Here is a 12,905-nt window from a genome sequence, read left to right as displayed (position 1 = left end):
TACTGTATACTACTGTAGACTTTATAAACTTTGTACACTTAGGCTACACTAAATTTCTATAAAGAACTTTTCTTCAATAATAAATTGACCCCCCTCCAAGAAAACTGACCTTAGCTTATTGCAATCTTTTAACTTTTTAAACTTTTTTTAAAAAAATTGACTCTTGTAATAACAGCTTAAAATAAAAATACGTTGTATAGCTATATAAAATATATATTTATTTGAGATGGAGTCTCACTCTGTCGTCCAGGTTGGAGTACAGTGGTGTGATCTAGGCTCACTGCAACCTCTGCCTCCCTAGTTCAAGTGATTCTCCTGCCTCAGCCTCCCAAGAAGCTGGGACTACAGGTGCCCACCACCACGCCCAGCTATTTTTTTTGCATTTTTAGTAGAGAAAGGGTTTCACCATGTTGACCAAGGCTGGTCTGAAACTCCTGACCCCAAGTAATCTGCCTTCCTCAGCCTCCCAAAGTGCTGGGAATACAGGCATGAGCCACCGCACCTGGCCCAAAAATATTTTTTATACCCTTATTCTATAAACTTTTTTCAACTCTTAAAATTTCTAATTTTTTTTTTTACTTTTTTATTTTTTATCTTTATTTTTGAGAGAGAGTCTCTCTTTATTTTTTATTTTTATTTTTGAGAGAGAGTTGCCCAGGCTGGAGTGCAATGGCATGATCTCAGCTCACTGCAACTTCCACCTCCCAAATTCAAATGATTCTCCTTCCTCAGCCTCCCAAGTAGTTGGGATTACAGGCATGCACCACCTTTCTACTAAAGAGTACACTGTAAAATAATGGTAAAAAGTAATACATGAACCAATAACAGTAATTTATTATAATTATCGAGTATTTTGTACTGTACGTAATTGTGTGTGCTATAATTTATTTATTTATTTATTTTGAGATGGAGTATCACTCTGTCACCAGACTGGAGTGCAGTGGCACGATCTCGGCTCACTGCAACCTCCGCCTTCAGGGTTCAAGAGATTCTCCGGCCTCAGCCTCCTGAGTAGCTGAGACTACAGGCGCTTGCCACCATGCCCAGCTAATTTTTTTGTATGTTTAGTGGAGATGGGGTTTCACCATGTTGGCCAGGATGGTCTTGATCTCCTGACCTTGTGATCCGCCTGCCTTGGCCTCCCACAGTGCTGGAATTACAGGCGTGATCCACTGCACCCGGCCATATGTGCTATAGTTTTATACAACTGGCAGCACAGTGGCTTTGTTTACACCAGTATCCCAACAAATACATGAGTGATGCTTTTGCACTATGACATTGACAGCTACAAAGTGAGGAGGTGATTGGAATTTTTCAGCTTCATTATAATCTTTGGGACCACCATTGTATATGTGGTTTGGCTGAAATATTGTTAATGCTATGCATGACTGTATATCCAGAAAGTGTGGTCAGTTATGTCAATGTTGTTGCAAGGTCAAGCAAGATAGACTGACAAACATCCATTGGACTTAACTCAGAGTGTCTATTGTAATCTTGGAGAAACAATTTCTGTGGAAGGGCGAGGTGTGGGTCTGTTATTTCATGATGATAATAAAATAGTCTACATACTACTGACCATCATAAAAGCCAAAGTGGTTTTCTATTTTATACCACTCCCCTTCCCATCCTTGCAGCTGAGGGAAAATTAATTGCTCTTCTAAATTTAATACTTACTGGAACCTGGCGGTTTTTTGTTTTTTTTTTTTTCTTGAGACAGAGTCTCACTCTGTCTCCCGGGCTGGAGTTGCAGTGGCCGGATCTCAGCTCACTGCAAGCTCCGCCTCCCAGGTTCACGCCATTCTCCTGCCTCAGCCTCCCGAGTAGCTGGGACTACAGGCGCCGCCACCTCGCCCGGCTAGTTTTTTGTATTTTTTAGTAGAGACGGGGTTTCACCATGTTCACCAGGATGGTCTCGATCTCCTGACCTCGTGATCCACCTGTCTCGGCCTCCCAAAGTGCTGGGATTACAGGCTTGAGCCACCGCGCCCGGCCGCCTGGCTGTTTTAAGTAATACAAAAACTATGCTTTATTCATCCATCCATTTATCCATATATTCAGCAAGCATGTATAGTGCACCTACCGACTACCCAGGACATATAAGCATTGTGCTAGGGATGTAAGTAGGGAAGGAAAAGAAGGAAGGAGGCTCAAAATGATGTATTTGACCCGTGTACAGTTGTCCTTCTTTTCCGTGGGTTCCATATCCACATATTCTTTGATTCAACCAACCGCAGATCAAAAATATTTGGAAAAAAAGTGAATGCTTGCATTTGTACAGAACATGTACAAACTTTTTTTGTCATTATTCCCTAAACAATATAGTATAACAACTATTTACATAACACTTACATTGTATTAGGTATTATAAGTAATCTAGAGATGATTTAAAGTACATAGGGGGATGTGCATAGGTTTTATGCAAATAGTATGTCATTTTACATAGGGGACTTACTTGAGCATCTGTGGATTTTGACATTTGGTGGGGTAGGGGGTTTGGAACTAAGCCAGCAAGATACCGAGGAATAACTATATATCTCCGTGAGTTAACTCTGTGAAGTATTTTTATAGCCCTTAATGGCTACTCAAAAGGGGTTTATGCTGTGAGGCAGAGGTTGCAGTGAGCCAAGATCACGCCACTGCACTCCAGCCTAGGTGACAGAGAGAGACTCTGTCTCAAAGCAAAAAAAAAAAAAAAAAAAAGGAGGAGGTGGGGGCGGTGATTTATGGTGAAGTTCTGTGCTCTGAAGATAAAATTTCAGAAAGTGCCTCTTTTTTGGCTAGGTGCGGTGGCTCACACCTGTAATCCCAGCCTTTGGGAAGCCGAGGCACGCGGATCTCTTGAGGTCAAGAGTTCGAGACCAGGCTGGCAAACAAGGTGAAATCCCGTCACTACTTAAAATATAAAAATTAACCTGTAATCCCAGCACTTTGGGAGGCCAAGGTGGGTGAATCACCTGAAGTTGGGAGCTCAACACCAGCCTGACCAACATGGAGAAACCCCATCTCTATTAAAAATACAAAATTAGCCAGGTGTGGTGGCACATGCCTGTAATCCCAGCTACTCGGGAGGCTGAGGCAGGAGAATCACTGGAACCCGGGAGGCAAAGGTTGTGGTGAGCTGAGATCGCGCCACTGCACTCCAGCCTGGGCAACAAGAGCGAAACTCCATCTCAAAACAAATAAAAAGATAAAAGAAAATAAAATAATTAGTCAGGCTTGGTGGTGTGCACCTGTGGTCCCAACTACTCAAGATGCTGAAGCAGGAGAATTGCTTGAACCTGGGAGGTGGAGGTTGCAGTTAGCTGAGGTCGTGCCACCTCGGGTGACAGACAAGACTCTGTTACAAAAATAAAAAAGAAGATACTTTTTTTATGGTTAAGTGAAAAAACATTTCAGTAGAGAAGGGCTTTGTTCTTGTTGAGGGTTCTCTGATAATTTTTTCTTTTCTTGGTATATATTTATACCTTGGTGTTTATGTTCGAGTCATTTTCTTTTTAGATTTGAGGCTCATTTTAGGGAAGGAAAAAAAAAAAGAGCAGAGATTAGTTTATTTTTCAATACAATACAATCCCATTAAGTATGGGCAGTGTTAATTATGGTTTAACAAGGGTTAGAGCCAAAGTTTATTTTTGTCTGTTGTGCATATTAATAGACCTGCACTTAGAGTCAGGTGGATTAATACATGCCCAGAGAAACCATTTCAAGTCATAACTTTGAAAGTAATAACTTAAAAATGTCTACGTTACTGATTAAAAGTTGACATCGTAGGCCGGGCGTGGTGGCTCATGCCTGTAATCCCAGCACTTTGGGAGGCCGAAGCGGGTGGATCATGAAGTCAGGAGATCAAGATACTCCTGACTAACACGGTGAAACCCAGTCTCTACTAAAATTACAAAAAATTAGCCAGGTGTGGTGGCGGGTATCTGAAACCCCAGCTACTTGGGAGGCTGAGGCAGGAGAATCGCTTGGACCCGGGAGGCAGGGGTTGCAGTGAGCCCGAGATCGTGCCACTGCACTTCAGCCTGAGTGACAGAGTGAGACTCTGTGTCAAAAAAAAAAAAAAGTTGACATCCTAATTTCAAATAATTTTAAAAATCTATTTCTTTAAGCTGTAAGGATGTTATGAAGGATTATTTTATTTTAGAGTACTTGAAAATCCATTTCTTGAAGCTATAAGGATGTTTTGAAGGGTATTTACTTTTATTTTATTTTATTTTATTTTATTTATTTTTGAGACGCAGTCTCACCCTGTCTCCCAGGCTGGAGTACAATGGTGCGGTCTCGGCTTACTGCAACCTCCACTTCCCGGGTTCTAGTGATTCTCCTGCCTCAGCCTCCCGAGTAGATGGGATTACAGGTGCCTGCCACCACATCCAGCTAATTTTTTATAGTTTTAGTAGAGACGGGGTTTCACCGTGTTGGTCAGGCTGGTCTCAAACTCCTGAACTCAGGTGATTCACCCACCTCGGCCTCCCAAAATACTGGGATTACAGGCATGAGCCACTGCGCCCGGCTATTTTATTTTAGTTAGAGTACTTGAAAATGTGGCAAAAGTTTGGTAGGTTAGCAAAGTCTTCAGGAATAAAATTAACCGTGAGTTGATCCTTGCAAATTTTGGAATCCAAATAGTGACCACAGCACCTTGGCAAAAGTGGAGCTTTCTTCAGGAGGCTAGAGGAAGAGAAAAAAAATGGGAAATGTAAGCTAAGGTCACATCACAGTAGGAATAAGTAAACATTTAGTTGTTTTACATAGATCTTTTGGTGGATTCATTCAAAGTGATTCTTTTCTTGCAGACTTAGGCTAGAATCTTAGGGGGTCAAAAAATAGATTATTGGCCAGGCACGGTGGCTCATGTCTGTAATCCCATCACTTTGTGAGGTCGAGGTGGGCAGATGACGAGGTCAGGAGTTTGAGACTAGCCTGACCACTGTTGTGAAACCCGGTCTCTACTAAAAATACAAAAATTAGCTGGGCATGGTGGCACGTGCCTGTAATCCCAGCTACTCAAGAGGCTGAGGCAGGAGAATCACTTGAACCTGGGAGGCAGAGGTTGCAGTGAGCCGAGATCATACCACTGCACTCCAGCCTGGGTGACAGAGCGAGACTCAGTCTCAAAAAAAAAAAAAGAAAGGCTCTTTTCTTAGGTTTCTTTTTTTGTTTGTTTGTTTGTTTTTAAAGAAATAACTAGAAACAAAGATTACAATATGCTTCAAATCAGTGGTTTCTGGTAATACTTCAGTTCTGGTTGGTGAAGAAGGGAAATAGAAAATTAAGACAATTTTAAATGATGACATTTTCAGTTACAAGTTCAATCAGCACAGTCATCAACTGACATTTATTCCTAACCGCTTGGGTGAGTGGCACTGAACCAAATCCCACAAGAAATATCTTCTGCCTACATGAACAAACCGGTTCTTGAACTATTGCTCTCAGAAGCTATAGATAATAGCAGTTGATTTTAATATGTTGTGAGATTCCAGCCTTGGAATCATGAGGTTAAAATAGGAAAAACCATACCAAAAAAAAAGTTTTTAATAGAAACTGGGCCAGGCGCAGTGGCTCATGCCTGTAATTCTAGTACTTTGGGAGGCAGAGGCGGGTGGATCACGAGGTCAAGAGATCTAGACCATCCTGGCTAACACGGTGAAAACCTGTTTCTACTAAAAATACAAAAAATTAGCCGACCGTGGTGGCACGCACCTGTAGTCCTAGCTGCTTGGGAGGCTGAGGCAGGAGAATCGCTTGAACCCAGGAGGCAGAGGTTGCAGTGAGCAGAGATCGTATCACTATACTCCAGCCTGGGTGACAGAGCGAGACTCCGTCTCAAAAAAACAACAGAAACAGAAAACTGTATCTACTGTTTGTCTTGAAGAAAGAAATCATTGTCTTATGCAGTATGACACTAAACATATACAATTGTTATTATTATTTTTTGAGACAGGGTCTTACTCTGTCACCCAGGCTAGAGTGCAGTGGCCCGATCTCAGCTCACTGCAACCTCTACCTCCCAGGTTCAAGCGATTCTCCTGCCTCAGCCTCCCGAGTAGCTGGGATTACAGCCTCCCGCCACCATGCTCAGCTAATTTTTTTATTTTTAGTAGAGACGGGGTTTCACCATGTTGGCCAGGCTGGTCTTGAACTTCTGACCTCAGGTGATCCACCCTCCTTGGCCTCCCAAAGCGCTGGGATTACAGGCATGAGCCACCGTGCCCGGCAGCATATACAATTATTTAAAAATATTTCACCAAATATTATTGTAGTATAAGAGTTGAAGTTTATTCGAGTAATCATTTGTATGAATAATGCAAGGTAAACTTTTATTTTGACAAAAATAAGGAGGTGAGTTGATTCAGAGCTTATCAGGTACAGTCTTAAAGTAAGTGATTTATTCCTGCATTGAAAACTAAAATACAAAGACATCTGGTGGATGTCAAAAATTTATGACTAAAATCTATTTTTACCCGACCTCCAAGGTTGATATCACATTTAATATTAAGGTGTTTTTTATTCTATACTAAAAGTGATTATTTTATGCCATCTCTGCTGAAAATTTTTTTAAAAAATTATTTAACTGTTTAAGTATGGTCAGATTTTAAGTATCTAACATTCTCCAGTAGTTCCCCCTCCCTTGCCTATTCCTCTCCACCCCAATCTCTTTCTAGTAGGATTCCTATTGCTGGCTACCCAGTCATTACCATTCTAACCATTTAAGGTAGCTCTGCTTGGTTTATTTATTCTGAGTACTGCAATTCAGTTTCCCTTTATCCTGGCTTCCTATGGCAAGTTGGCAAACCAATTTATTTTTCTCCCTTTTATTTCAACAACTCGTAATTTAGATTGGTTAGGAGGATATAATGTAATCAGGACACAACCTTTTCCCCTCAGAATCTGTATTTGTGAGACTTCCTCCTTTCCCGGCTGAACGTGCTGAAGTCAGACCGAGTACCTTGTGAAGGACTTCAGCCCCCACAGTTCCCTGTGTGCGCATGCCCTCTCATCTTACAGTTGTCAAAGTGCTTTTGCCAGAGCGGTCACATAATCAACCTGAAAGAAGAAAATAAATACTGTATACTTTTAAATTTTATCGATTCTTAAAAACTGGACACTCAAAGGTAACTGCTACTAAGATTTTGTTACTTGAAATTGGGTTATTGCATGTAAAAGAATATCTATTGTGTGTGGTGGGGGAGGGGAAGGAGGTATCTATTTGTCACTTTGCTGTAAATAAGCAAAAACAAAAACAAAACAAAAAACCCCCGAAAAAACAAAGAACAACCCCAAGAACACAAAACAAACTATACAGGCAGTTGCTGAGAGACGTTGCATACTACCTTTGTAAATTTTATCTTAATCTATTGCTTACCTTTTGTTTGAAAAGGTCTTATTTATTAAAGGTGTGTCTTGACCTTGACAGAGTGAATTTATGCAGAAAGCGAAATTTATATTTTTAAGGAGTGTTGAGAAGAGAAATGGGTGTTCCTGGTATAAAATTTTTAAAATTCAATGAATATATTAACATTGATTACAGCTATTATAAAATGTTCTGAGTCCAGCTTACTTTTTGGCTTTTTTGCTGAGGTATAGCATTCATTTTTCCATGAAGAGCATGTAGTTTAAACTGAAGGCATTAACAACAAGCATTGATAAAAGCAACCGGAAAGGCAGAGTGATATTAAAATTATAATCAAATGCCTATTTCAGCCATGATGATATGGCTATTATAAAGACAATTCTAGCTCACTGAAAGTGACTCAAATCTCAGATTATAATGGTTTACTGCAGCACTGTTTAAACCAAGTATGAAAATGTCTGTTTCTATGACCATCTTCTTTGGCAGCAATAGAACTTTGTCTTTCTAAATCAAAGCTTCATTTGCCTCTTTGTATTGTATTTTGCAATACCGATCAAAGCCATTGTTTTAGACCAAGGGAACTGAGGAACATGAAAGCAATATTAAACAGATTTTATTGGTAGTAGCCGGCAATCTGTGTTGTATATTATATTGAGTTGGGTTTTTTCCCTGGGGGGGTTGAAGGGAGGAAAGGCAGGGGAATGAGGAATAGAAGGGAGAGCAAGGTGGCTGCGAAGCATTTCCTTTAGCCCACCACTATTTTGTGTATGAAACTTTGAAATAAAAGATATTAATGAACCATTTTAATGATAGTTTTTAATAAAATAATCGAACTACTTTTAATCCCATTTCTTGTCTGATATATTTTGCATAATAGTTAATAATTTCATTTTCTGATACATTGATTTTAACAATAGTTATTATCATGAGGATGTCTAGAGCCAGAGCTTCTGTGTGTATCTGAATGCCTTTTCACAAGTGTCCTGAGAAAGATTCCTCTCCAAGTATCTGGGTTAATTAAGTAACTGCATTAAATTTATTAATAACTTAGTTGCAATTGTACTGAATCATCATCTAAAAATAATTATATGTTTGGTCATATGCCCCTAACATTCAAAATATTTGTTTTTAGGGTCTCAGAAGTGTAATATTTATATATTTAAAGCAATTAAGATGTTCTAAGGACAAGCTAACTACATGTATGGCCATCTCTGGGTTTTGAGTGATTAATTTTCATCCTTGAATAAGAAAACAGGCTATATGGTAGAGGTGAATATAGCCCTTCTATGTGAGATGGAAAATACCATACACTCCTTATATGGCTAAATGAAGCAGTGATGGCAATGCACTATAATTACAATGTATGAAAATTTGGGACTTTGTACTCCTCTATTTTTAACACTTTTGCTAGCATATGGTAATTCAGGGTCTTCAAACCATAGTGTTTCGCTGCTAATACTAGTGATAAGAGAATGGATTCTAAATTTGCTAAAGTCTTGTGACCAACAGCAGCAGGAGGATTCAAAATTGAAAATCTGGCAACCCCAGAATTATCTTGACTGTCTACTTAAATCTCAGGGTTTTTTTTAAAGCCCCACCCCCACCCTATCTCACAGGCGCTCGCTCGCTCGTGCGCACTCTCTCTCTCTGACCTTAAATCCAACCAGAAGCATTTCTCCACTCTGCAGAGAAATTCTCAGGCTCCTGTTGAGACCTGAAGCACTGAGATGCCAAGAAATCTCTTGTGCGGCAGAATTGGAGACAAGAAAATTGGGGAATAAGCAGAAAAACCATAATCCTTAGAGTAACAAGAAGCAAGCACTTCCAAACGTTTCAGTAGGTTTTTACTTCTTTAAAAACGTTTTTTTTTTTTTAAACTGTCTCCTAACAAAATGGAGTAGCTGCAGCTACTGGGAGGCCAGAGAATGATTGTGCAGCCGAGTCCTTCTAACAAATGCCAAGGATTTCCTCCCTCGTGGTTTGCTGCAGCTAAATGAAACAATTACCAACGCAAGAAGGCAGTTTGCTAATAAAGAGGGCTGAAACTGTGTTTTTGTTTGTTTTGTTTGTTTTTTTAAAAAGTGTTCGAGCTGGGGAAGGGAGAAGAAAGGGTCGTGTGTGCGGTGTCTTTTTAACCTTGCTGAAGGACGCAGCAGTATTTATTGACGTATGCAAATAACTGGGGGAGGGTGGTGCTTGGGAAAAAACAGGAACCAGAATCAGTTTCTCATTGCAGGGCGAACGCTCTGAGTTCCGGTGAAGGGAAAAAGAGACGTGGCGAAATTGCTGTCTTTCTGTCTTATAAGCACATCTCTCACTAGTACAGAAAAGGAACCAAGACTTCTGAAAGGGTGAAGACGCTCTCACAGTATCTTTAGAGACCTTGCTCGACACCTTCCCTACCCCCCACCCAACAGCCCGACCTGTTCTTCTAAATGGGAGATTATGGATTTGCATTGCAATTGGCTAGTAGCGGTGGCGATGGATTTTCGCAAGTGAAACACCCGCCCGCTTCAGCGAGGGACATTCATGATCACATTGACAATAACGCGTCTCTCTTTTTTCCCGTTTCAGCTGCGCAAACCATGCAGGATGATTTACTGATGGACAAAAGCAAAACCCAGCCCCAGCCCCAGCAGCAGCAGCGGCAGCAGCAGCAGCAGCAGCAGCAGCCCCAACCTGAGTCCAGCGTATCCGAAACCCCGTCCACGCCCCACTCCTCAGAGACCCCCAAGCCGGAGGAAAACAGCGCAGTGCAGGCCCTCAGCCCAGCCGCTGCCCCGCCGGCCCCCAACGGCTCGGACAAGATGCAGATGGAATCACCGCTCCTGCCAGGCTTGAGTTTCCATCAGCCCCCTCAGCAGCCGCCGCCGCCTCAGGAGCCCGCGGCGCCGGGCGCGTCGCTGTCGCCGTCCTTCGGCAGCACCTGGTCCACGGGCACCACGAACGCGGTAGAGGACAGCTTCTTCCAGGGGATCACCCCAGTCAACGGGACCATGCTCTTCCAGAACTTCCCGCACCATGTCAACCCAGTCTTCGGAGGCACTTTCTCCCCGCAGATCGGCCTGGCGCAGACCCAGCACCACCAGCAGCCGCCGCCGCCTGCGCCCGCGCCGCAGCCGGCACAGCCGGCGCAGCCCCCGCAGGCGCAGCCCCCGCAGCAGCGCCGCTCGCCCGCCAGCCCCAGCCAGGCGCCCTACGCGCAGAGGAGCGCCGCCGCAGCGTACGGCCACCAGCCCATCATGACCAGCAAGCCGTCCTCGTCTTCGGCGGTTGCAGCCGCTGCTGCCGCAGCCGCCGCCTCGTCGGCCTCGTCCAGCTGGAACACGCACCAAAGCGTGAATGCAGCCTGGAGCGCACCGTCCAACCCCTGGGGCGGCCTGCAGGCGGGCCGGGACCCTCGCCGGGCGGTCGGTGTGGGCGTGGGTGTGGGTGTCGGGGTGCCTTCCCCGCTCAACCCCATCTCGCCACTCAAAAAACCCTTCTCCAGCAACGTGATCGCGCCGCCCAAGTTCCCTCGCGCGGCCCCGCTCACTTCTAAGTCCTGGATGGAGGATAACGCTTTCCGGACCGATAATGGTAACAATCTGTTGCCATTTCAGGTAATGCTGTGATGCACCTGCACACTCCTTCCCCCTGACCCGCTCCTTTTGCCCCTTCTCTGACTTTTAATCATCTACCCGCTTTTATTTAAAAAGAGCAGCAATGTCCAGCTCCTCTTTCTCCTTCCGAAGCCTCCAGTTCTTTAGGGCTGTTCCATTCTCGGAAGATGAGGTTGGGAGAACGTTGCGATTGCTGGAGGAATCGTATTCGTCCCTTCAGGGTAGAAGAAGCCGTTTTCTTTTAGTTTATTTTTTCCTTCATGGTGTTTGTACCTCTTATTTTGACTTCCTTTGACAAGTAAAGCTGCAAGTGTGTGGCAGGGTGCCGGCATAGTCCCAGGATGAGTAGGCTGAGATTCCTATCATTTTGAGTAGCTACACATTTCAGGTTATGCAATCCTGAGCTCAGGGTGCCGCCTGCAAGCTGTCCACACCCAAACCACCCTGGCTTTACTCTTAAAGAGGTTAACAACCCTTGAGTGGTGCTATTTCAGACGGTTGCATATGCTCAATTGAACTAATGTGAACACATGTGTTTATGTCTCGCTAAGGTGCTAGAATCATTAATAACAATCAGCATATTGCCCCTGCTGGGAAAATTATGAGTGTGAGATTCCAATCAACACTCACAACTGTGTAAGGCAAGAAGGTGGAAGAGTGGAAATTCTAAGGGCAACCCTTTCCATGTTACCTAGAAGAAGGATTTTTTTTTTTTTTTTTTTTTTTGCAAGAGGTAAGAGACAATAGGACGTGACCTTCAGAGCCATATTGCAATGGAGTCTATTTGCTAGCTAGCACTGAAATATTTAAAGCTGCAGTGTCCTTCACCAGTTGGGTTAAGAAGACAATACAGATCAATTACATCATTTGAAACTGGGCAAAGTGAAAGTCTTGCAACTTTAATGAAAAATGAGTCTTGTGTCTTGGTATTAAATGCCAATGAAAAACTCAGGAAGTGCCCCAGACAAAAAGGTTGAAATGAAGAGTGTCCTTGTTTCTGTTCTTGCTGTCTGATCTAGTCCACAGCCATCGCAGTTGGCAGCGTCCTGGGCATCTTGGGTTGGAAAGGTGTAGTACGGGTGTGTGTTCACGGAAGGCTTTTGCTCCCAGGCAAACGCTTATCCTTCACGTATAAGTTGATTTGGTTATAAGCTTCTAGGCTCAGTTAAATAAAAAGGGGAGAGGGGAAGGCCTCCATCAAGACCCAATTTGGATGGTCAAGGAAATGAAGCAGAAATCCTTTGAGGAGTGCTTGGTAGAACTGACAGTTTGACAGAGGTATAGTGTCAGGTGCAGTTGCAGCCTTCATCTCTTTATATTGCAGATGTTTGGAGTGGCTCCCATTCATGAAGGAAGAGATGAGGTTATTGAGAAGAACATGACTCTCTAGGTTAGAGTAGTAATTTTTAACTTTGACAGTTCAAGGGAGTCCCTGAAACCTCTAAATTGTGTATATGAGAGTTTTTAACGAGAGAGGATCTTCACAAGGGATTTTCACAACGATCCTTCAGGAATGGAAGATTTTAATATTAAGTTGTATTTCTTCCCATTCTAAAGTTTGTTTATTTTAATAAAATGAAGAGATTTTGCAAGATGGGATTCGTTTCATAGACAAAAGGAGGAATTTGCTTTCTGGAATTTATGTGCTTATTTTTGGAGGGGGTAGGGCAGGGAGGCTGCATTTGGTAGGAGAGGCCCTCTTTTTCTAACATTCCCTCTCTTTATTCTCATGCTCCCTACCTGAGTTCAGTCCTGGAGGATGACCTAAAATCTTACAGGGAGTTTCGGGAGCTGATAATGTAGACAGATCTTGTTATCTTTTTCTAGGAGTTGACTCTGAATACAACTAGCTGTTGGTGAATTATCTCCTGGCATGGGGATTAGCGAGAGATTAAATCTACATAGTTTCCTCAAACCTGATATTGATGAGTAGTATAGGGATTGCCATT

At 42.9% G+C, this 12,905-nt stretch overlaps 1 protein-coding gene across 17 annotated transcripts in view; it reads left to right on the top strand.

The window, feature by feature from the left end:
* Positions 1 to 12,905, top strand: part of CPEB3 (cytoplasmic polyadenylation element binding protein 3) — a 243,785-nt gene that overhangs the window by 33,931 nt on the left and 196,949 nt on the right. For 7 of the 17 annotated variants that reach the window (XR_012417948.1, XM_045361193.3, XM_074002203.1 and 4 more), the window contains exon 2: positions 9,929 to 10,956. Coding sequence is in view for 16 of the 17 variants with exons in the window: in XM_045361193.3 (XP_045217128.1) it covers positions 9,940 to 10,956 (1,017 nt within the window). In the remaining variant the exon portion in view is untranslated. Of the gene's footprint in view, positions 1 to 7,004; positions 7,116 to 9,038; positions 9,191 to 9,602; positions 9,706 to 9,928; positions 10,957 to 12,905 lie in introns of those variants that run through there. The other 10 variants (XM_065521149.2, XM_065521148.2, XM_065521145.2 and 7 more) reach the window with 3 other exon arrangements.

This window comes from Macaca fascicularis, chromosome 9 (genome assembly GCF_037993035.2).
Source record: "Macaca fascicularis isolate 582-1 chromosome 9, T2T-MFA8v1.1".
NCBI classification, from domain to species: domain Eukaryota; kingdom Metazoa; phylum Chordata; class Mammalia; order Primates; family Cercopithecidae; genus Macaca; species Macaca fascicularis.
This window is presented reverse-complemented; position numbering and strand designations above follow the sequence as displayed.